The 26,157-nt window shown below is 44.7% G+C and overlaps 1 protein-coding gene across 1 annotated transcript in view; it reads right to left on the reverse strand.

Annotated features, from left to right (window-relative positions):
* The window catches only part of LOC124795830 (protein spire homolog 1-like), a 679,725-nt gene that overhangs the window by 228,552 nt on the left and 425,016 nt on the right, over positions 1-26,157 (reverse strand). The window contains exons 4-5 of the mRNA XM_047259913.1: positions 25,676-25,809; positions 22,883-23,077 (exon numbers count right to left, since the gene is read on the reverse strand). Coding sequence (XP_047115869.1) covers positions 22,883-23,077; positions 25,676-25,809 — 329 coding nt within the window. The remainder of the gene's footprint in view (positions 1-22,882; positions 23,078-25,675; positions 25,810-26,157) is intronic.

Here is a 26,157-nt window from a genome sequence, read left to right on the forward strand (position 1 = left end):
TTTGCTGCACTACGATGCTAACTTGCTGCAAAAAATTGGTTTTTGGGTAATGATTTTGAGATGGGTAAGTCGCTTGGCAACGACCAGTTGGTCTCCAGCTGTGTGAAGAATCGAACTCTAATGTATAAAACAGCTTCAGACTTCTGATTACTTTACAAGTGAGTTATTTTCTTAGTATTTTACGTTGAGCATAAAAGGGAGAAGAACTTTAGAAACGGTTTAAGATTATGTGTAACGTTTGTTGCAAGTCATTAAGTGCTCACATTTTCAAATACTGTATGAACGTTATATTGGTATTTGCGAGCCTTCAGTTATGCAGCCTCTAGACACGCACACAGTTTCTAACTGCAATCTTTGTATTATTTTGCTATACCTCTTAATAGTATGACAGCGTTTTAAATTTTTAAATTCGGTCAGTAAGTATAATGTTGGAAATCAAATTCTTGTTGCCCTGGAAGCCGTTAGGCATGCAACCTCCATCTGGGACATGGACCATGAACCGGACTGGCGTTTTAGAAATATCGATACGAATGAGGATTGTTACTTGAAAACCTATACATGTCACGTGTGGCGCCTGTAAGGGGGACTAGCGTTACGGAAGTTATTTGTTCCAGTCGCTTCTGCACATCATTCACATTTCATCGTTATTATTTTCTGGTGCTCTGAATTTTACTCCCTCTGTCCTTTGGCGGTTTGCATCGGGTGCAACTTGTATGTGACGCCATACAGGTAACTTGCTCCCTGAGCGGAGAAAATCTCCGACCCGGCCAGGAATTTAACCCGGAGACCTTCAGTTGGCATTCAACCCCGCAGCTTCCGAGGCGTATCTGGATTTTACTGCAGAGGTACAACAGCTGGTAAGTGTAGCAAATGCGGTACTTGGCAGAGCGCCGCGAGGAGTAAACAGACTGTTTGCCTTTGTAAACAAAGCGAATCACGAAAAGCCGCCAGCTGCAGGCTCGTGTTTTGGACGGCAGGCGATGGCCCTCCGGCCTTCCGGTTGTGATGGTCCTGCCGATAGGCCACAGGTCAAAGTCACTTCCACGCGCACGCGCTCTTGCGTCACGCCCAACGCCATTGTCTGTTGTGTTATCGCAGACACTCATCTGCAGCCTGCCGCCAACACGGCCATCAACCCCATGCTCCCAAAATTCAGAATGACGCTAACATGCAGTTGCCTGCCAGCGCTCACAACCTCTGAAACCATAGCTGTAAGTACAAATAGATAACAATTAGGATTCTTAGGTGTCTTACATCTCCACTTTTTAACTCACGGACTCATACATAAAGGGGGGGGGGGGGAGGGAAGGGGGGAGGAAAGAAGGAACGGGAGGGAAAGAGTGTGTGTGTGTGTGTGTGTGTGTGTGTGTGTGTGTGTGTGTGTGTGTGTGTGTGTGAGAGAGAGTGAGTGAGTGAGAGAGAGAGAGAGAGAGAGAGAGAGAGATATTCAGAAACAGGCCTAGAAAAATAAAGAAAGACCGACACGAAATTTAACTTCAGTTAAGTTGCTGACCTGTTTCATGCATGGAAGCTGGACGGTACTAGGACGATGAGAAGAAAGGAATGTACGAGGAGGATTTTATTCAAAACTAAGACAAATGAACTCCATGAGAACGAAAATGTACCACGAGGTTAAATAAACTGCGCTATGGCCATTTTAGTAAGTCAAACGAAAACAAGCTCTGCAAAACAATAGCGAACTTATCGAAAAAAGGAAGGATACCATTGAAACATTGTGAGATGAGATTTCTGACCGTTTCTGCAGTTGTGGTGGGCAGGCTCGCAGGGTGGTCGCAAGCGATCAGACCCATAGGCCCTACGTTAAAGGGGATGAAGAAAGCGGCGACAAGCAGAAGAAAAATGATAACAGTCACGGTTATTAATTCATAGACAAGGAATTACATTTTCCGTAGTTTTCACGACGTATCCAATTATGAGGCACCGTTCCGTCGAGTGGATGTACAAGAGTCGTAGGACGTAATGTTGTTGATCTGATTTTTTTCTGGCACTACTATTCAAAAGAGTTCACAGAGGAGTCTAAACTGGATATGGCTGCGTTGTCCGTTGAAGTTTGACTTTCCACAGATGGAGCGGAAACTTAACTGAGAGACGAACGTTGCAACCCATGTTCACTCAGGTACGAGCAGCCCTTAGCGGCTCGCCATCTTATCTTGTTTACAACTTTTCATGACGTCGCCTTTCCGGCTTAGATTTTTTTTTTTTTTAGAATGTGACTTGTAAGTACTGCATCTCTTTGCAGTCAGTACACCCTTTAGTTTATTAATGTCTTATATACCTATTATGTTTTAGAACAGTTAGTTTAATTCTGAAGACGACGCTCATAGTAGCGTCGAAACCTGGTCAATTTTGACTTAATATTTGTGACCGAGGGCTTATTTCTTCTAATATAATTCTGACACGGTCACTGAACCTTAGCAGCCATGTTCAAAGTTTTACCTTGGTTTCTGTTATTGTGGACGTGGACGCAGGCACAGAGTTGCACGTCTACTCTGTGCATCCAGGCTGAACGCAACATGCTACAAAATGGGGGTGTATGCACACTTTAGTGTCCGACTGTACATGATAGATGGCAGGCGTGTTTCTACATCTGAAAAGATGATACGAACTTCAATTTCGCGCCTGTCACATAGGCGAGGCGCTGACAGTGCTACTGTATGTAACTCAGGTTTGCTTTAAACACGCACTGTAACGGTCGTGAGCGTTGGTTGCCTTTGAGATTGGACGTGGTGAGCTAATGTAAGTCAAGAAAGCCTTTAAGGCGACAAAGACGCCAGTATCGACACCTCACTGAGTTTGAACTAAGTCGTTTAATAGGGCTACGAGTAGCTAGATGTTCCTTACAGAAAGCAGCAGAAAGACTTAGCAGGAATGTAGCCACCGTACATAAGTGCTGGCAGCGGTGTTCACGAGAATGTACGATCGCAAGAAGACCATGCCCCGGACGACCTCACAGTAATTTTACATCCTGCTGTTGTCAGTTGCATTGCTTTTTTGTTTTGTTTTTTCTATTATGTTGTTTCTTGGTGACGTCATATTAAGTGCGTTTTGTTTTACTATTGTAAAGGCATTTTCACAAAATGAGAAGTAAATGTGGTAACAAATCAAATAAATCAAAATTGCATTATTACTCCTGTACTGAAGCACTGGGGACCACGGGTCCTTTATACCTACATGGAAAATACCCCTGAACAACCCCAAAATTTTATCGGTAGAGTTCGAATCAACCATGCATAGAAAATTTTAGTAAACGTAATCCGGAAGGCGCAACGGTGACTTGGCAGCTGCTTCTCCCCAGTGACTTTCCTGTTTGCGAACCCTGCGCCTCATCGTCTGATTGTCAACCAGACATTAACAACAAAAGACAAAAATTTCTTCTTAGATTTGTTTACATTATCAGTCGTCACAAAAATCGAGGCCAGCTTTTCACAGCAGCGTAAAAAAAAAAAAATTGTCACGTTCCATACAGGCATTAAGAATAATATATTCGCTACTGACAGTTCTTACTCGTTTCCTTTTCTGCAGTAACTGTGCGGACCTTTACCCTGACAATATTTGCTTGAGATGAATGATGACACTTGAATATTACAGCCTCTTATTCCGAAGCACCTATTCTTCTGAAATAACGCCTAGTCTTAAGAAAACTGCAGTAGAGTTCAAGCCAGAGAGAGAGAGAGAGAGAGAGAGAGAGAGAGAGAGAATGTATTTGCTGCCAGTCAACGTATCCGAACGGCATAGATGTCAGAGGTTACATCACTCGTACAATAGGAGGTACTTTGCGGGCCGAGAGGCTAATGAACGTTCTCACGCCGGGCGGGGAAGCAGCAGCGGTACATTCGCCGTTCCCCGTGACCTCTAGCTTGGCGCGTGTGACGCGTCTCCCTCGCAATGTTTACCAACTTGCAACAGTGAGTCAGCGGCATGCGCTAATACATTCTCAGTGCTAAACCAAACACGGCCGCAGCGAAAACAAGCAATTAGACGCTGCCTGTGTCGACCTCGCGCGCGTCACGAGCCCTGCCATCTCAACTAGAGGAATGGCTGGCCTGCTACCAGAAACGTTCAACAAAGCTAGGTAGCCGTCGTGCCTTCGTTCAGCTCCTCTCCCCTCCTCTCTTCTCATGACCGCCACATTCTCTTCTCTGTCCTAACAGGATAACGGAATCTAAGGGGGGGGGGGGGGGGGCGCCTGTGTGTGTGTGTGTGTGTGTGTGTGTGTGTGTGTGTGTGTGAGAGAGAGAGAGAGAGAGAGAGAGAATAAGGTGGATCTGGCCATGGGAGAAGAACGTCAGACACAGATATATGCTTTTGATGCAGTCTATGGCTTGTCTTCTGCTTCTTGCTTCGAAATACTCCAACAGTAGCTCCCAAGGAACTGTATTACACTTTGGGGTGGCTGAAAAGTCGTGATACAATTTTATAATTCGTCCCCGATTTTCATCTATATAATAATTATGTCCTCATTCCACACCTATAAGGACTCCAAAGGCTGTAGCAGTGCACTAAAAGTTGGCGGCACTAGCTTGCCGTAGGCGATTTCCTTCACGGACGCAGTACACGTCTCTAACATCCGACAAATCAGATGCCTACATTCGTCACTCTCACCACCGATTTTACATGTTTCTCGAATTTCATATCGCTGCGCAGTATTAAAGCTAGAAATTTAAACGATACGACAGGCTTCACAAAATTGCCATTTATCTTTTAATTGGATGGTGTCTGATTCTCTCTGCTCATTATGAAGAATAAAAACTATTTGCTTTCCACATTATTTTACTTCCGACCTGTTTTTTTTTTTTCTATTTGCAATCGATTTCGAACTCTTAGGACTTCATTTTCGGACCCTTCACCATGGAAAGTACAGTTACTCAAGCATTCGTGTAATACTTGGGATAATGTTTAAGGCTGTGCAGACGGTGTAAAACGTTCATAATGAACTGTGGGGGGGGGGGGGGGCGACTTGTTTATAAATCAGTGAACAGGAGAATACAATAAAGAAACACAGAGTGCTATTTATCAAACATACAATATGGGACTTGTGAGTCCGCACTGACGCGAAACACTGTTTGTTATTTATTTACTTATTTGTTCTCCAAACTAGTTTCAGCTACAAATACCGCCATGATCAGTAGGTTCTTTAACTTAAAACATACAGAAAATAGCATAGTTTTAAAAAACTAAGATATTATTACATTTTTACTGTTTGCTTTTTAAATATTTTTTTGTGTGGATACTTTCATGCTACCTTATTCAATTTACGCTACAACATTGTTTTGAGAATTACTGTCGCTGTTTGCGGCATATTTTCTATGCTTTTTCTGTTGACGTTTTTCTCGGCATACATCATGTCAGCAGCAACTGTATGAACGGCTGTTAGTAAACAAATACTAAAACATTAACTTACGTATGCCATACTACAATTCGTATTGCACTGGTGTTGTGGATACAATTTTCGTACACTCCAAAGTTCACAATTGTTTTTCCTACACAAACATACTCGCCTATTTGACTAACAACTCACAGCGACTCATCGGTCTACACAAACTTCTTACAGAAATCAAATACATCGGATTTATGTTCTCTCGCAAATGCGACTCACTTCCTTCTCGTGGTTTTACCGATATACGGTTTTCTACGGCCTGTTCGGCCTACACCCCCAGTTTCATAAAGCATATTAATTACAGTCTGTGACGAGTTTGAACTGTACCAACAAATTTTCGATTTTTCTTGTCTTCTTAGAGAAGCGGGAGCGCCGGCCAGAGTGGCCAAGCGGTTCTAGACGCTTCAGTTTGGAACCGCGCGATCGCTACGGTCGCAGGTTCGAATCCTGCCTCGGGCATGGATGTGTGTGATGTCCTTAACTGGGTTTAAGTATTTCTAAGTTCTGCAGGACTGATGACCTCAGAAGTTCAGTCCCATAGAGCTCAGAGCCATTTGAACCTTTTAAGCGGGAGCCGCCGTTTTTACAAATGGTTCAAATGGTTCTGAGCACTATGGGACTTAACATCTGAGGTTATCAGTCCCCTAGAACTTAGACCTACTTAAACCTAACTAAGGACATCACAAACGTCCATGCCCGAGGCAGGATTCGAACCTGCGACCGTAGAGGTGGCGCGCTTCCAGACCGAAGCGCCTAGAAGCGTTCGGCCACACCGACCGGCCCGTTTTTACAGCTGGGATAGAACCGCAAGACGACCGCTTCGTGCCTGGTTTTCGTACGTTTAGTTCTGATTAAACCTCTATGTTCTGGTAGCACCGCGAATGGTTTCTCCGATTTCTAAAAAGATTTTCCTTTTCGAAATAACCTCATGTAGACTTCTCTCTCTCCTTTTGCAGTTTCGCGACTTTTTCGATCCACATTATTTAAATAGCATTCAACGGCTCTGAAACCAGAGAGGGTACTATCCACTACAGTGGATGAACCAAAAATTCAGCAGGGAAAGGAGAGGGATGTGTGTCAGTGCGGCACTATACTTGGGACCTTGTTTACTAGACGAATACTTGTCTGACGTCAACTGGGCATGATTTTAAATAGCGTGAATTTGTTCATAAATTTAACAACATATGAACCCAAATTCGGTTTTATTTTTAATTGATTGAAGAAAAAATAATGGGGGAATAAATAGCTCTTGTTCTTCATAACAAGGTATTTAGCAACTGCCGTCGCAATTTCTTCCACTTCATTATTTCCCCCACGGAACTTGTGCTCCGTTCAAATGGCTCTGAGCACTATGGGACTTAGCACCTGAGGTCATCAGTCCCCTAGAACTTAGAACTACTTAAACCTAACTAACCTAAGGACATCACACACATCCAGGCCCGAGGCAGGATTCGAGCCTGCGACCGTAGCGGTCGCGCGGTTCCAGACTGAAGCGCCTAGAACCGGCCGGCCACTTGTGCTCCGTGAGTAATGTCCACATCGCCGACGAGCCGCCTAACCATCATTTCGTTCCCTATTTGTTATAGACAGTATCTTGCAGCTAATAACAATGGAAGATATCTACACTCCTGGAAATGGAAAAAAGAACACATTGACACCGGTGTGTCAGACCCACCATACTTGCTCCGGACACTGCGAGAGGGCTGTACAAGCAATGATCACACGCACGGCACAGCGGACACACCAGGAACCGCGGTGTTGGCCGTCGAATGGCGCTAACTGCGCAGCATTTGTGCACCGCCGCCGTCAGTGTCAGCCAGTTTGCCGTGGCATACGGAGCTCCATCGCAGTCTTTAACACTGGTAGCATGCCGCGACAGCGTGGACGTGAACCGTATGTGCAGTTGACGGACTTTGAGCGAGGGCGTATAGTGGGCATGCGGGAGGCCGGGTGGACGTACCGCCGAATTGCTCAACACGTGGGGCGTGAGGTCTCCACAGTACATCGATGTTGTCGCCAGCGGTCGGCGGAAGGCGCACGTGCCCGTCGACCTGGGACCGGACCGCAGCGACGCACGGATGCACGCCAAGACCGTAGGATCCTACGCAGTGCCGTAGGGGACCGCACCGCCACTTCCCAGCAAATTAGGGACACTGTTGCTCCTGGGGTATCGGCGAGGACCATTCGCAACCGTCTCCATGAAGCTGGGCTACGGTCCCGCACACCGTTAGGCCGTCTTCCGCTCACGCCCCAACATCGTGCAGCCCGCCTCCAGTGGTGTCGCGACAGGCGTGAATGGAAGGACGAATGGAGACGTGTCGTCTTCAGCGATGAGAGTCGCTTCTGCCTTGGTGCCAATGATGGTCGTATGCGTGTTTGGCGCCGTGCAGGTGAGCGCCACAATCAGGACTGCATACGACCGAGGCACACAGGGCCAACACCCGGCATCATGGTGTGGGGAGCGATCTCCTACACTGGCCGTACACCACTGGTGATCGTCGAGGGGACACTGAATAGTGCACGGTACATCCAAACCGTCATCGAACCCATCGTTCTACCATTCCTAGACCGGCAAGGGATCTTGCTGTTCCAACAGGACAATGCACGTCCGCATGTATCCCGTGCCACCCAACGTGCTCTAGAAGGTGTAAGTCAACTACCCTGGCCAGCAAGATCTCCGGATCTGTCCCCCATTGAGCATGTTTGGGACTGGATGAAGCGTCGTCTCACGCGGTCTGCACGTCCAGCACGAACGCTGGTCCAACCGAGGCGCCAGGTGGAAATGGCATGGCAAGCCGTTCCACAGGACTACATCCAGCATCTCTACGATCGTCTCCATGGGAGAATAGCAGCCCACATTGCTGCGAAAGGTGGATATACACTGTACTAGTGCCGACATTGTGCATGCTCTGTTGCCTGTGTCTATGTGCCTGTGGTTCTGTCAGTGTGATCATGTGATGTATCTGACCCCAGGAATGTGTCAATAAAGTTTCCCCTTCCTGGGACAATGAATTCACGGTGTTCTTATTTCAATTTCCAGGAGTGTATTATTCGTTAAACCGTATTGTGCGAATCGATCTGCATTTCCTTGCCAACAGCACAGTGAAGAAAAAGGCGGCACAAACAGCGCGGCACAGCTCGGTGCCGAGTGCGGGAGCAGGTTTCACAGTTACGCAGGCTCCTCGGTAAGCGCGAGTAGCCACAGAGATGTATGCATGGGGGACGGCATGCCAGCAGTGACCCTGCAGCGGTATACCGCCGGCAGGGGTCACGGTGTTCCGCTCGCGACCCACTCGCGGCCGAGCAGCGCGCAGCTATGCGATGCAAAGCAATGCAATGCAACGCGGCACCTGCTGTCAAGCCGCTGCTCCCACACTTTGCTGGCGGAACGGAACACCAATGTGTGGCGCCTTTCACGCGGAACGCGCTACACTCTGGATGCAGTGAGCCACTTTCTGCGGCCGGTCTTCGACGCGTAGAGTTGAAGTCCCGCTCACTCGACGCACAGAACGGAAAGCACCGCTCAAGGAATCAGAAATGACTTTCAGAAAAACTTTCTGAACAAAAAATTTCATCTACTTATCTCACGCCCACTGCCTTACATTTACATCTACATCGATACTCTGCAAATCAGACCTTCACAATAATTCTCTATTATTCCATACTTCACATACGACCAGAATCTCCGGATTTTGTGCCAGGTTTCGAGACAAAGTTTCGTTGTGAAAATTATTATAAGCATCTCGCACTGAACTCCGCTCTAAATTTCGAGCTTTTGGAAAACATTTAAATTTGGCATGCTTTTTGAGTTGTTTCTGCAACAGTGTTCTGACCCGTTTAGTGTACCAAGAGGGATCAGCTCCGTCGTTTGTTAATTTATTTAGTATAAATCTCTCAATTGCTGTCGATCCTATTTCTCTGAATTCAAGCCACGTCTTGTCTACACTTACATTGTTGATTTGGGAGGAGTGGAGACTGCCTCTCAGGAACACGTCAAATGAATTTTAATCTGTTTTTTAAATAGGTATATTTTTCGTTTATTTTTGGATGATTTGGAGATTATAATATTCAATATAGATACGACGACGCTATGTTTACTAATCCCTGTACCCGTTTTGATGCTCGTTATTACCTCAGGATTATTGCTTGCTAAGTAGTCGAGTGTGTTTTCACAACAGTTTACTATTCGCGTGGGCTCACGAACTGTATGCTCGATATAAATTTCAGAGAATGCCTTTAGCACAATTTCGGATGACCTGAAATGCTTACCTCCGGATTTTAACACTTATTTTCGTCAGCATATCAAGGGTAAATTGAAGTCACCACCAACCATATTGTAAGAGTCAGGTACGTGTTTGAAATTAAACTCAAGTTTTCTTTTAATCTTTCCGCAATTGTATCGTCTGAGTTGGCAGGTCGGTAAGAGGATCCAGTTATTTTATTTCGGTGACCTCTGCCCACACCAACTTATAGGAACTATATCTATTTCAGTTTCACTACAAGATAAATTACTTATAACAGCAACAAACACGCACCGCCAAATGAGTTTAGCCTGTTCCTTCTCAATACCGTTAGGTCCTTCACAAAAATTTCGGCTTATTTTATCTCCGGCTTGAACACGTATTATGTTCGAGTATAATGACTTTTCTGGAGACTAGAAATCTACTCTGTAGGAATCAGCACGGGTTTCGAAAAAGACGATCGTATGAAACCCAGCTCGCGCTATTCGTCCACGAGACTTAGAGGGCCATAGACACGGGTTCCCAAGTAGATGCCTTGTTTCTTGACTTCCGCAAGCCGTTCGATACAGTTCCCCACAGCCGTTTAATGAACAAAGTAAGAGCATATGAATTATCAGACCAATTGTGTGACTGGATTGAAGGGTACCTAGATAACAGACCGCAGCATGTCATTCTCAATGGAGAGAAGTCTTACTGCGAAGATGAGTAGTACTACAACCATATGTGAAGACGACACTTAGAACACCCTCTTTTAAAAAGGTACGAATATACATTAAATTATGACATGTAAGGTGCTGAATACTAATGTATATATTTAAGTAGGCCACGGATGAAATTTGAGTCCGATTAGATGCGGACTAAACCGAAAAGTTTATGTTTTAAATACATTTAATCTGCGCTTGTTCTGGTCTTCAGTCCGAAGACTGGTCTGGTGAAACTCTTCACGCTACTCTATCCCGTGCAAGCCTCTTCATCTCGGCCACTGCCGAAACTGACAATGCGAACACGCTTTCTGTACTGAAGCCTTCGTCTCTCTCTGTACTTCCCGCTATTACCAAACAGACGGTTACTTGATTAGTCAAGCTGTGTCTTACTATTGCCTATAAATGAAATAAAATCATCTAACGAGTTCGCGGTTATTATCGATTAACACTCTGTGCCCATTAGGTGGCGTTAAAAACTTTGAGACTTGTCAAAGTTAATTATAAATGAAGCACACAGTCGTTTCATAAAAGTAAAAGATAACGAGCTGGAATTGTCGCGCTAAAATTCGAAACAACTTCACAAATAGAGCATACACTCCGAACCGTCCGCGGCTAGCTTGTAGTAAATAGTTTCTGCGATGGTTTTTACTGCGCCTTCAACCTTCTTGGTCGGTTCGATTGTTCCCTCGAAACTTCCCGTCAGAGGGTTTCTTGTGCAGAGAGAGCGTTGCTGTTAGGATGACTTGGGTTGCAGCGCGACTGTTTCGCGGAGTGTGGTGACAGCGGCCGGAGCAGGCGCCTTGTGGTGTGGCTGTCACTTGAGTAGCAGCGTGGGCCGCTTTGCCATTGCTAGAGGCACTGGTGTCTGGAAGAGCTCTGCTAGCATCTTGAAGAGCAAGTCAAGATGATGCGTGGTATTCCGGGATTCTGTGGAGCGGAGTCGTGTGGAGCCCCAATGAGTTGGTGACACTGTGGCGGACTATTACGGTAGTCTTGTCAGTTCTTGTTCACTCCGGTAGCCTGTGACCACGATGTTGCTGTCGATCCTATTTCTCTAAATTCAAGCCACGTCTTGTCTACATTTACATTGTTGATTTAGTGTTATGTTGGTTGTAGTTGATCTTGACAGCTAAGCTACGGTACGGTGGCTCCCTTTTTCCGGCTTCTCCAGAAACCGGTGGGAATCATTGCGCCCTGGCTACATCTGAAATCCGAGTTATGTGTTTACTCTCCTGTCAAGCCTTGAAAGTGTCCTGATGTGGATGTGTTTTGTTATGTCTTATGCATGCGAATTGCGTTGGATAACAACTTTATGTTTCAGGTATTTCTATTCAAATGTTCTGCTCTGTTTAATGTACTGCAGTGGCCGTACTGATGACTGATGTTTCAAAAAACGCACGGAGCAGCCATTAGACAGTAGGCATTGTATTTGTGCGTTATTATTTGGAGCTAGGCTCTTAAGTAATCTGATTTTTTAGTTGTCATCTTATAGTAAATTAGTCAGTTGTAATTCAAATGGTTCAAATGGCTCTAAGCACTATGGCACTCAACATCTGAGGTTATCAGTCCCCTAGACTTACAACTACTTAAACCTAACTAACCGAAGGACATCGCACACATCCATGTCCGAGGCAGGATTCGAACCTCCGACCGTAGCAGCAGCGCGGTTCCGGACTGAAGCGCCTAGAAGCGCTCGACCACAGAGACCGGCAGCCAGTTGTAATTATTACTTCGTTACTCAAGTTCTGCATATTGTTGGGACTGTTAGTTACAGAGACTTGCTATTTAGTTCCAAGCTGTCATTAATGTTTTTTGAACTGTCTCATTGAACTGAGTGCCTTGTATACAGCAAATCGGATCCTATAGATGGAAATTATTTTGAAAAGTCTGAGTGCCTGTGATTAATGTTATTTTGTATTTGTGTACTCAGGCTTTAAATCTTAAGAGTTGTTCACTAATTCATCTTATGTAACTAGTGTTGTTCTTTTTAAATCTATTCACTATACTGAACTTTGGCATAAAGCCATTTATAAGGTTTAAAACGCAAGTTCATATTAGTTTGATCAGGTGGAAATATTGTAATTATGTTACGTGAGAATTTCGGAAGTCTCTCAACTCGCGGTTTAATTTGTATATCAAGTGGATCTGTCATTTTATATTTGTTATCTAAAATCTTTGAAACTCATTTGAATTCTGACACCTTTATTCCTTAGCTATAGTCGGTGTTCAAAATTTATGGTTACAGCTTAGTTTCCTGTGGATCACTATCAGACTGTTCAACTGTTATTTCTTGTAGCATGAGGTCATCGTAAATTGTAATATGAAATACAAACCATGTGTTATTCCTTCTGTGAAAACTAAAACAAGGTATTCTGATTTCAATATTGAAGTTTGAATTCCTGTTTAATGAATTATTTTAAGCTAATGTGTAATGTAACGTCGGCCCACCACCTTAACACTTCCTCTCTGCTCCAACCGCTTCATTCAGTCATTACAATGATTCTAAATTATGACTGTATGAATTTGTAAACTTTATTTGGAATATGAGTGCGACAATTCCAACTCCTTATTTTTTCTTTTATGAAATGACTGTACGCTCTATCTGTAATTAACATTGAAAGACCCATTGCTTTTAACGCCAGCTAACGGCCGCAGAGTGTTATTAAAGTCGAGCTGCTTCACTGATCATGGTACAAGTGTAGGTGTAACTCAGGAGATACCGTGTGCTGAGTTCTTTTCCATATTGCATATCTTCATTCTGTTTTCATACAATGCAATAATTTATACAACGTAGTTATTGCAGAAATATTATTACTCAATTGTTCTGTTTATCTAACAGACTCATGATGATGGCTGTGGTCGAAGCGCTTTACGGTGTATTTAAAGAAAGATACAACAGCGCCAACGACGGATAATTACATTTATGTATCCTATTAACCACTCCATCCTTTTACTTAAATTGTACCATAAATTTCCTTTTACCTCCATTCTATTCAGCTTCTCCTCATCAACTATTCTATCTCGTCATCCAATTTTCAACTTTGTTCTGTAGCACCACATTTCAAAAGCTTCTATTCTCCTCTTATTATACTGCTCTTATCCTTCTCGTTCCACTTCCATAAAAGTTACAAGTCATGCAAATACCTTCAGAAAAAAGAGTTCCTAATACTTAAATATACACATACGAAAAAAAAATCGTAACACTAAAAAGTAATTAATGAAGAATAATGAAATTTCAGGAATACATTTGTCTAGTTAACATATTCCATTAATTAACATTGCAAGATCACAGGTTAATGTGTGCGCCAGAGAAGCCATTGGAAATATGAAATGGTGGTTTATCAGTAACATGTGTAGCCGCCAGACTGTTGAATACATGCAAACGTGCATGCATTGTGTTGCACAGGTGTCAGATGTCTGTTTTTGGATGGGGTTCCATGCCTGTTGCACTTGGTCGGTCAATACAGGGACGGTTAATGCTAGTTTTGGATGACGCTGGAGTTGTCGCCCGATTATGTCCCATATGTGCTCGATTGGAGACAGATCTGGTGATCGAGCAGGCCAAGCCAACATGTCGATACCCTGCAGAGTATGTTGGGTTACAACAGCGGCCAGTAGGCGAGCGTTATCCTGTTCATAAACACCCACTGGAATGCTGTTCATAAATGGCAGCGCAACAGATCGAATCACCAAATTGACGTACAAATTTGCATCAGGATGCGTGGAATAACCACGAGAGTGCTCCTGCTGTCATTCGTAACAGTTCGTTGTGTCACTGTGGTGCCAGTTGCTGCTCAAATTGCTGCTGTAGATGCAGTACGATGCGCCAGAGCCAAACGCCGAACACGATGGTCTTCACTCTCGATAGTGCCGCATGGCCGTCCAGAAAACAGTCTTCTTGCGGCCACGAATTCACGTGATCAATGCCGCCAGCAATCATTCCTGCCAAGTTTTCTGCAGTGTCACGGAAGAAACATCCAGCTCCTCGCAGCCCTATTACATGACCTCGTCCGATCTAAGTGAGCTGTTCATAATGCCGTCTTCGTCGTCTTAAAGGCATTCTTGACCAACTCAACTCACCACGTCCCGTTTCAAGGGTAATTAACGCTCTTGACCCTTACAGCGTGTATTTAAAGCAAACATCATTTGTATACACATAGCGGTGCTGCTAGCGCCACTGTTATGCGACTGGCGCGAAAGTGGACTAGGAGGTATCATCTTTCAGATGTAGACACAAGTCTACTAACATTCGTTTATGTCGCAAAACAGCTCCGTGGTGCTGCAATTTCTTTTTCGACAGTTATATTCGATGGTAACAAATATCTCTTTATTGGAAATTCTTTTTTTCCCATTGCCAGTCTGTAATTTATATCCCTTCTCTTCAGCAATTTTTTTGTCAAAATAACAAAGCTAGACTACTACTTTTAGTGTCTCATTTCCCACTCTAATACTCAAAGTATCGTCTGATTTTATTCGACTGTATTCCGCAAGTCTTGTTTCACTTTTGTTAACTTTTATTTTATCCAGTCCATTTCATTCAACTGTTCTTCCAAGCCCTTTGCTCTGTCTGGCAATTACGGTGTCATCGGCAAACCTCAAAGTGTTTAGCTCTCCCTCCTGTACTTCTATCCCCTTTCCAAATTTCTTCTTTGTTTCCTTCACAGCTTGCTCAATTTACAGAATGAATAACATGGGGGATAGGCCACAACCATGGGTCACTGCCTTCTCTACTACTGCTTCCTTTTTTCCATGTTCTTTGGCTCGTATGTGAGCAGTCTTGTTTCTGTGCAAGTTGAAGAAACATTTCATTCCCTGTATTTTACTAATTGCTACTTTCGGAATCTTCAGGAGTGCATTCCAGTCGACATTGTCAAAAACTTTCTCTATGTCTACAGCTACAAATGTACGATTGCGTATTTTCTTGTAAGTCGTAATGTCGTATTTGTAGTAAGCGACGGCTCTTTACCACACCCTGTCTGTTACCCTTCTTTAATGTACTCTTTTTGCTTTTACTATCTTATACTTTCAACCCTAGCAGTTATCGGTATCAATTATGATACACCCTAATCATAGAGCACCACTGCTTTACATCCATGTTTGTAAATGAAAGCTCCGTCGACATGCTAGCAGTCGCGGAAAGAATAACATCGCAGAACGAGAACGTGCGGTGGGACAGGAACTGAACGCATCGTCTCGTCGCGCCCTGCCACCAGGTCTTTATTCGGCACCCAATCCTTTCAGGCACGTCTCAAGGCTCCAGTCACAGTTTCGTTCCAGCCACTTCTCTTCTTCTGAGTCCAGTCTCCGCGGGCGGTCTCCCGCATACCAAGCGAGATGAGCGCTTTTAGGAGAAAGGATGCTGCAGGGAATGACTCAGCCGCATTCTAAACAGGGGTTCTGGCTGAGGACTTTCACTCGGGTGCAGGCGTGCAGTAGTGGCCGAAAAAAAAAAAATAAATGAGGGTACTCACTTTTTGTCGTAAGCTGGGAGGGGCAAAATGGACCGCTAGAGTCTGAAAGCTCATGCTGCCGTTACTGATCGGTCACTACAAGGACAAAGCAAGGCAGCTATCCCATTGTTTTAACGGTCCATCAACATCTAGGTTATTAGAAAAGATTTGATTCAGTCGTTAGCTCATTAAAAAAAAACTATCTAGAAATACAAGGACACTATAGAAAACTTAAATCGTAAATGTGGCCATTTCTCAAAATTGTTGTACATTGAAAATTACTGCATTTCATACACTGGTAAATCACTGAAGATTAACGAAACAGGTCATTTATCTTGTTAAATGATAACATATCTTGGACACGCAAAAAGTACCGGTTGTGGCCGGAGTCTACATGGCAGGCTTACACGCAGAGTAATTTCCTCATTGTGGCGGGGGGTTCCAGCATGTTTTGTAGAAAAAGTTCTAAAAGTACTGCCAGAAGGCAGATCTTAGAGAAGCGCTGTAAGCAGGAGCAGAAAATAGCCAACGAGGACAACTACATTCTGCTCCTGATGATGACTCCCTGAAAGGCTTGAAAGTCAAAAATTTCGTGGTGGGGTGTGGAGGTCGCGAAATCGAAGCATCAGACGTTACCTATCGTAGAGGTAGCAAGTCGTGGGTTCTCAGCGGCAGAGTTTATGCTTCAAACTGGCTATTATTTTGGGAGTTTGGAGTCACGGATCCTTCGAACTCAGTGAGGTTACTTTACTGGTGCTGAATGTTTACAAAGCAGTCTCTAGTGCGTTGCTGTGGGTGGCAGTCGGATTCCGCTTACGCAGTTTCCTGCTTTTCTCAACGAGCGTAGCAAATTAGTAAGCATGGCTCCATCAGCTAGCTCTGGGTGGTGTTAAATAAAAGTGGTATACTTCGCCAGGGATAACTCATATCAAATAATCAGTCCAGTCATATTAATGTGACCACATGTTCGGCGTCAATGTGCAATAACCACTCAGATGGCAGGTGGAGGCACTAGCAACAGATTGTTTATAAAGCATGTCGGGTGGACGTGGAAAACATTGCAGTCGTTGTCGTAACGCAGAAACGGAGAGATCTGTATGAGCTCCAGAGAGGCACTATCATTGCCTTTCGGGGGAAGGGTGGAAACATTTTCGGGACGGCAAAATTTGTAAACCGTCCGCGTGCAGTCGTGTTTCAAGAATACCCTGTATGGCAAAATGGCGCTATCCAAAACCGGGCACCGTTTCAACGGTAGTGCACCACGGTTCTGACAAACAGCGTGCAACTGCTGAGCAACTAACGGCCCAGAGTAAGCAACTGGTTACCAACACTGTCTCATCAACGGCGGTTCAGTGAACGTTGCTGCGTATCCGCTTCCGCAGCACGCGCATGGTTCATACACACAGCTGACTGCTGTTCATAGGCGATGAAGGCTGCAATTTGCACGCCAATACCATAACTCTACGTCCACTGAATGGCAATAGAGGGCCTTTTCAGATGAATCACGTTTTATGCACCATCAGGCATACAGTCGTTGGCGTGTACGGCGTGAAATGTTTGAAAGCAAACGCCAGGCAGCCAGGATGGTGCGTTATAGTCTTTCAGTTCCCATTACACTGACGTCACAAAAATCATGGGATATCTTCTAATATCGTGTCGTCCCTCTTTTGCTCGGTGCAGTGCAGCAACTGGACATCTAATGGACTCAACAAGTCGTTGGAAGTCCCCAGCAGAAATACTGAGTCAGGTCGCCTCTACAGCCGTCCATAATTCCGAAAGTGTTGCCGGTGCAGGATTTTGCGCACGAATTCACCTCTCGATTATGTTCCACAAGCGTTCGATGAGATTCATGTCAGGTGATGTGCGTAGCCAAATCATTCACTCGAACTGTCCAGATTGTTCTTCAAACCAATCGCGAAAAATTGTGGCACAGTGACATGGCACAGTTTCATCCACAAAAATTCCATCGTTGTCTGAAAACATGAAGTCCATGAATGGCTGGAAATGCTCCCCAAGTAGCTTAACATAATCATTTCCAGTCGATGACCGATTCAGTTGGACCAGAGAACCCAGTCCATTCAGTGTAGACACAGCCCACACCATTATAGAGCCACCACCAGTTTCCACAGTGCTGTGTTGACAACTTGGGTCCATGGTTTCCTGTGCTCATCGCCACATTAGCCATCAGCTCTTAGCAACTGTAATCGGGAATCATCTGACCAGGCCACGGTTTTCCAGTCGTCTAGGGTCCAACCGATATGCTCTCGAGCTCAGGAGAGGCGTAAAGTCAATAATCAATCAAAATGACACTCTCAATGTAACTATTTTTTGTATCGCCAAACCGGTTTCAACCCGTGATGGGGTCATCTTCTGGGCAATTTACACCATTTGGTCGCTCGCATAGTTACCAACCGTGCACAGGCAGGGTGACGACTCCAGCGAGCGACCAAACGGTGTAAATTGCCCTGAAGATGACCCCATCGCGGGTTGAAACCGGTTGGCAACAAAATAAATAATGCGATTGTGACTGTCATTTTGATTAATTGATTATAAGTAAACCAATCGCTGCTATCTCCACGCAACTATGTTGTCTAAAAAAAAGCTAAAGGCAATGTCGTGCTGTTGGCTAGGCACCTCGCGTCCGTCGTCTGCTACCACACCTCAATAGCGCCAAATTTCGCACCACTGTCCTAACAGATACGTTCGTCCTACGTATCACGTTGGTTTCTGCGGTTATTTCACGCAGTGTTGCTTGTCTGTTAGCACTGACAACTCTGCACAAACGACGCTGCTCTACGCCTAAGTGAAGGCCGACGGCCACTGCTTCGCCCGTGGTGACAGGTAATGCCGGAAATTTGGTATTCTCGGCACCCTCTTGACACTGGGGATCTGGGGATACTGAACTGCCTAAGGATTTACGAAACTTAAGGTCCTATGTGTCTTGCTTTTATTACCATTCCGCGTTCAAAGACTGTGGCCATAAACACTTTGGAAACTTTTTCACGTGAATCACCCGAGTGCAAATGACAGCTCCGCCAACGCCTGCCGTTTTATACCTCCCCGTACGCAATACTATCGCCATCCGTTATGTGCCTATCGTTATCCCATGACTTTCGTCGCCTCAGTGTAAATCTGCGGAGGAGTGAATCGCGTATCATCTCTCGTGCCTGCACAGCGCCAAGATTACGTTGATTCAGACCGCGGCGGTGAGTGTGACTTGGCGCAACGCCACGGAATCTGCAAGTACAATACGGACACTCTCCATGTACAATACGTATCAAAGGAACGTTTCATGATAATGCAATGCAGCATACAGTTGCAAGTCTCCGGTTGCTTCTAGTCGAGTGATGACTAGAGTGCCGAATATGGCCTGGATTTCGGGCCTTTTCCTTCACTGGTAACACTACGGACCATGATTACAACGCTATTAGTGAAAAAAATTTCTCTCAATAATTTTCATAGTATGTAGTTCTCATAAACATTATTATGACAATTGTGTTTCGAGGTCATATTCTGTAGGAGATTGATTGTGGATACGTGACCAAACTGTTGAACCTACACTTATATACGTCAAATTTATTGCACGATTCAGCTACTATACTGCATTTATAAACTGTTGCTCTGTGCCAAAAAATCTGCGTGCAAATAGTTTGTTTCCATATCTCACATTGGATACAATAAGTATGTAGCACCCTTCTAATGCGTAACTGAAGGAAATGAATTTTACGCATGAGTCAGTGATCCTGTTTGTAAAAAAAAATTATAATGCGCACCCTATTTAATCAACCACTTTTATCGGCAGAGGCCGTTGCAAGGTCTTTACGAGCTGGAATTTTGCAGACCGAATTCCTGGCATGTTAATAGTCTTTAGATGACAAGACAAATTAAGGATTTAATGGCTCGCTCTACTGATAATAAGGAAATATAGGAGCAGTGGCTGTACGTCAATGGGATGGCTGCCGTAAATGTGTGCCGAGATGGAATCTCTCTCAAGCATTGTTTTCTTATGAAAAGACTGAGAAAGCTTCAAGAGCGGGGAGTAAGATGGAATGTTCTACAATTTTTAAGAATATTCTGTAAACAGAAATTTTAGACGATATGGCCTACAAAGTTCGATCACGGAAGGAATATAAGAAAGTCTCAAGAGCATGCGTAAACGCCAAACTCTGAGAAAGTGTTTGCACAATTTCGACATACATCACTAAGAGATAAGCCCGATGTACTGTATTTCTGGAAGGGGCGTAACGAGTAGAAGTCGAAGTGAAGAGCAGCGTCAAAATATTAGAGAAGTCGCCAGAATTATTTCGAAATAGCGAATGATTGTGGAAGGTTAGAAGCAGAGTGACAACGAATACTGTTCACGAAAATGGACGACCTGAGGCAAGCGAATATAGTGCACACGCTGGAGAGAACAACCTAATAATGTTAGAGCAGGGCAGAAGACGTCGAATCGAGCAAGATCTCCCCGACAATTGTAGGTCGGAAGCGCACCATTGTGGAGTTAAAGCCAAGAAACGACAGCCAATCAGCGACGAGCGAGCTGAAGTTTGTGCGAAAAGCGAACTTGTTTGAGTGTGCGTAGGGAGCAGTATCGCCCGACGACATTGCTACTGTCATGCTGAGATTATTGTTCACTGAGCGATTGTGGGATACGTAGGCATGAATTTTGAGCATTTTCCGTTAAAAAAACTTCATTAGTGAAAGAATATTAAAAATTTAATTTCCGTTTTCTTTTTCACCGTTATCTTAGTTAACACTTATTGTTCCACTGCAGTTATTAGAATAAAAGTTTATTCATTCTCTCTCCACATTAGCACAACTTAAATGGCTCTGAGCACTATGGGACTTAACAGCTGAGGTCGTCAGTCCCCTAGGAGTTAGAACTACTTAAACCTAACTAACCTAAGGACATCACACACATCCATGCCCGAGGCAGGATTCGAATCTGCGACCGTAGCGGTAGCAAAACTTAAAACATGTGGCCTTTATATTGTATTAATGAAAAGATTGCACCTTAGAGTTTCACCTGTCTACTATCTTACTGCAATGGACTTCCTGGAGTACAACTCATTAGCTTAACAAATTAAGGGTGTTACATACGTTTAGCATAGTCGATTTTACCAGTCATTCTCTACCAAGTAAATCTCACAGAAAATTCGTCTCTAACGGAACCACCCATCGATAGGAATTTAAAGTATGCCTGGATCTGACTGCTTAGCTGAATACGTTATATAATTTAAGTAGTAATTGTAATGTTTAGCGTAACAGGTATTAGCTGGAAAAAATTACTTCAAATGCACACATTTCTGGGCGTTCAATACCGTCTTTTTACGACCGCAACTCCACAACGGTGTACTTCGTAACTACGGGTCTCTGTATAATTTTGCACAATTAGACGTCCCGTACACTGCTGTCACCTTTGTTAGCAGGTTGCTTTTCTCAACCCTGTGCCATCAAGCGATGTAACTAAAATATAAAAAAGTGACTATGACAAAACTAAAACATTACAAACAATTATTAGGTGACAACCAAGAAAACTATTTCAAGAATGAATTTTGATGCTGCAGCGGTGTGCGCGCTGTTTCGGAACTTCCTGGAGTGCTAAATCTGTGTGTCGAATCGGGGCTTTAACCCGGACTGATCTATCCAGTCACTACTCAAATCATACTCTCATAACTTTACATCCAAAAGTACCTCTTCTCCTACTTTCTGGACTTCACAAAAGTTCTCCTGCGTACCTTGTAGGATTAACACTCCTAGAGCAGATGAAGTGTGGAAAGTAGGAGAGCAGTACCGGCAGATGTGAAGCTGTGAGAGCGGGACATAAGTAATGCCTGGCTAGCTCAGCCCTGTACAGAGGTTCCAGGTTAGAGTTGCAGTTTGTAAGGAACTTCCAATCCTTATTTAACACGTACGGACTTCAGAAAGTAAGTTACACATGCCCACGCTGAGACCAGGGGGCAACAAGAGTCTCGCACCGTCAGAAGACAGTATATTTCCTTGTTCCCTGCAGAGACAGTTCTGCCGCGGTAAGGATAGCAAGTGCATCACGGTATGGGAGTGAAATGGCGCGGCAAGTGGAAACGTACTTCAAAGTACAATCCTAGTGTACTGGAAATCTAGCTTGCACACACATTTAACGTGAAATTCTGGCACTATATAGACCAGCGACCAGTCACAATGGAATGGTGCCAACAATTTGACCGAGGCCGCACACACGAGGGTGATGCTGCTAGGGAAGTCCAGATCTTGCACCATGTCACTTCCTTCTTTTCGGCAAGCTGAAAGGAAAAATGGGAGAAAAGAGTGTTTCCAACGATTAGGATCCAGCGAGGTGACGCAGTGGTTAGCACACTGGACTCGCATTCGGGAGGACGACGGAACAAACCCACGTCCGCCCATCCTGATTTAGGGTTCCCATGATTTCCCTAAATCGCTGCAGGCAAATCCCTGGATGGTTCCTGTGAAAAGGCACGGCAGACTTCCTTCCCCATTCTTCTCTAATCCAATGGGACCGACGACCTTGCTGTTTGGTTCCCTCCCCCGAATGAACCAACCAGCCTACGACGAGGACGTTCACATACTGGTTCTCTATAAACAAGGAGCGGCTTTCCATAGTCTAGGAACGAACGATTGGTAGAACGTACCGACCGTTCTTCACAGAGACTTGGTGATTATGTTGATAAATAGTGTGACGTATCTGTGTCACTATGAAGTGCAACGTGGCCCTCCAGAACAATGTGTAACTTTCTTTTTGAGATCCGCTCGTAGCAACCCTCAATTCTGTACACATGAAAGTGGGTAATGTAGCTAGTACTGTACATAATTCGTAAATGGACAACTTAGCGCTCTGCATCTCCCAAATTCAATGCAATGAGCTATCAGTCACGTAAATCATTTGTTTCAGTCTGTCTCGGCGCTACAGTAAGATAAAGCAATGCTGCCTATGAGGGTCGTTACTACTTCATAGAAGACATCATCAGATAACAATATTTTTGAGAGGATGGAGGTGGGAAACTACGTCAGAGCACGTAGCGCCTCGAGCAGAGCACAGCAAGCCAGAAGGTGGTGGTGGTGGTGTGTACTGACCCAGTCGGAGAAGCGCAGCATGTCGAGGTCGGTGGAGGCGGCCTCGGCCGTGGCGCGCAGCTCGCGCGTGCCCTGCGAGACCTTCTCGAGGAACTGCGACAGCTCGATGGCCTCCGCGACCAGCGCGCGGCACACGGCGCGGTAGTGCTGGTCCGCCTGCTGCGCGCTCGGCGCGCCCACGTGCGAGATGCACCTCTGCAACACGACAGTACGCGCCGCCTCTAGCTGAAGGTGCAATGAAGTGCTTAAGGTGCAATGAAGTGCTTAAGGTGCAATGAAGTGCTTAAGGTGCAATGAAGTGCTTAAGGTGCAATGAAGTGCTTAAGGTGCAATGAAGTGCTTAAGGTGCAATGAAGTGCTTAAGGTGCAATGAAGTGCTTAAGGTGCAATGAAGTGCTTAAGGTGCAATGAAGTGCTTAGGGTGCAATGAAGTGCTTAGGGTGCAATGAAGTGCTTAGGGTGCAATGAAGTGCTTAGGGTGCAATGAAGTGCTTAGGGTGCAATGAAGTGCTTAAGGTGCAATGAAGTGCTTAAGGTGCAATGCACCACAAAGGTGTAGTCAACCCGAAAACAATGGAAGTCTAACAAACTGTGTTGGGACGTTATCGGAATCATTGGCGACGAGTGGAAATGTGTGCCGCACCGGTACTCGAATATGGGCTCTCCTAATTACTAGGTAGTTGCGTTAACCACAGCGCCGCCCGGCACAATGTTTACCGCAAATGTGCGGACAATTTCGGCACGCTCCCCGGCCTACCCACACTCCCACCTAGCGCCAGCTATCCGCAGCCTCATCGATGTCCTCCAGGTTAGCTAATTTTAGTTACCGCTGGAGATCGAAGGTATGTGTATCCTCACTGAAGGTTGTGGATTCAGTACCCATCGGGGCAAATCAGTTATATGAGTCTGTGGTGTCTGTTCTTTTAGACATGTCCGAAAGAAGAGACAGCTCGTATCCATATAATTCACGTGAATGTCTGAAATAACAGACACTGTTTACGATCCACCGCTGTACGAAATACTTCGAAATTAATTCGCTGACCGCGAATTTCTTGACGTCAGCAGTGTTAGGTACAGATAATGCTACACGATAGTGACATGATTCGTCGCTGTCTCATTCTCCGTGTTGCGGGAATACAAGTAATGCTGCGAGCATTAGGCGATATTTTTAGTGGACTACGATGAAAGCATGCAAGAACTGTCACGTATGAAAGTTTTGGTCGGTCCAGGCAGCGTGCACGGATAGTTGAAGTGCTTAAGACAACCGCTCGTGATAAGCGGGAAATCCCGGTTCTAATTCAGGTCCAGCAGAAAATTTCATGTGCTGCTATTGTAGATCTATACCTAATCAAGTTGATATCAAGGAATTCGCAGTGAGAGAATTAATCTACAAGAAAGGCAACAACTCATTTGTTGCTTTCTGTTGATGAATTACCCTTTATTACCTTTCAAAGGAAAACACTTTTTTAAAATCGTGCCTCCTAAGAGTATTTTAAAGACGAGGACAAGGAGAAAATTTTTCGGTTTGACAGGTAAGGCTTTTTTTCTTGAAGTAATAAAAATTCAATTATTTTCCAACACAGTTCTCTTTCAGGACATTGTAATGTTTCCAACATCATTTTTCCAGTGAGCAGATTAAGCAGGGAGGGAGAGGAGATTGATCAGATGATAAAAGAGCAGGCTGCGTACGAGATCGAAGGAAGGCATATTGAGACGGGGGAAAGGGCAAAGGAAAAAGAAGCATTTGAGGAGTATGAGACAAATAGATTGATGGGAAAGAGAAATAATATGTACAGGAGGAGGAGGAAAAGAGAGATGAGAATAAGAAGATTGGAGAAAAGTAATGGGGATATTCAAATTGAGGAGGTAAAGGAAGAAAAAGAGAGACAAACATTCTAGCATCGTTTAGAAAAATGGAGATGCCAACAGATTCTACTGAATAGGTGATACACAACTGGATATCAGAGAGCCGCTAATAACTGAAAATTGTAACTCCTGTAAATAACATCAAATAAACGTCAATGGAGTATCGATAATTTATTACCACACGAAGATGAATATGAAAAAATAATATTGGCAACCTTCCGCACATTTGTCAGCCGTCACGTTTTGTGATGAGATGATGTCATCCGATACCATATGGCCTTCTCGTTATTTCACCATCCTTCAACCACTTTGCATTGCAGAGGTTGAAAATACCGCTTCAGTTGTAAATTACTTAATTTTCACACGACCGGTTCCGGAGTGTTATAAGCCCATCCTCAGGTGTCGTAGCTGTGCTGTGGTCCCCGAGCGCCGCGTGTACCAGGCGCGGTGTGCTGCCTATGAGTAATTTACAACTGAAGCGGTATTTTCAACCTCTGCTCAGTTGCGGGTGTTCTGCCAACAGGATTGTTTGCCCTTTCCATTGGTACTGACGAGAGCAGTAAAGAGACGACCAGCTTCGCCATTTCAGAGATTTCCAGCCGCAGCGCCACAGCAATGTGCCGTTAACCAAAATTGCTTATATCAGTGGATTTCCGCATTTGCGGTCCGTATCTTCGCTATAATGACTACAAATTTGCCTCTCTTTCGCTTACAATCTTTCCTGATTGCTTCACATCCTCGCAACACCACGAGGAGGCATTCAACCTCCCGGTGGGCAATGGTCATGATATTTTGGCTCACCAGTATATACTGCGGCAATGTCAGAGACGAATTATACATATATAAGAGGGAGTTTACGCAGAGGTCTGTGTTTCCACAGAAGTGTTCTGTGGTGAGATGCCAGCCGTAACATGACAGCTGCAGTACCTGTATGACGGTGGAGAGGGAGACCCGTCCGCGGTCCCCAGAGACGGCAGCGTCGACGTCGTCTTCGCTGTCAGCGGAGTCTCGCTCGATGCCCTCGTCGTCCGTCTCCTGCTGCTGCCGCTCCTGCGCGCTCTCTGCAAACAGAAACAAGTACCTCACATTAGTGGCCAAACACACTTATTATCCGTCGCCTAGTAATGGCGTACATGGTTCCACGCCGCTTCGTGCTGCGACTCACAAGCGAACACAAAATAAAGGAAAATTTAGAGGCGCACATGCTCTTGTTTCATATTAGGAGCTATCCTTTCATCCTTGCTCTCTCTGCTCCACCCCTGACAAGGAGAGGTCCCCCAGCAGTAGGATCGACCTTTTGAAACCAAACATACGGCGACGTAGGTTAAGATCTCCGGTATTACACCCTCCAGCCATTCACCCTGGCGAGCTCTAATTTGCGAGTAATTAACAAAAAACATTCGGAATTT

The sequence above is a fragment of the Schistocerca piceifrons genome, chromosome 4 (assembly GCF_021461385.2).
Source record: "Schistocerca piceifrons isolate TAMUIC-IGC-003096 chromosome 4, iqSchPice1.1, whole genome shotgun sequence".
NCBI lineage: Eukaryota > Metazoa > Arthropoda > Insecta > Orthoptera > Acrididae > Schistocerca > Schistocerca piceifrons.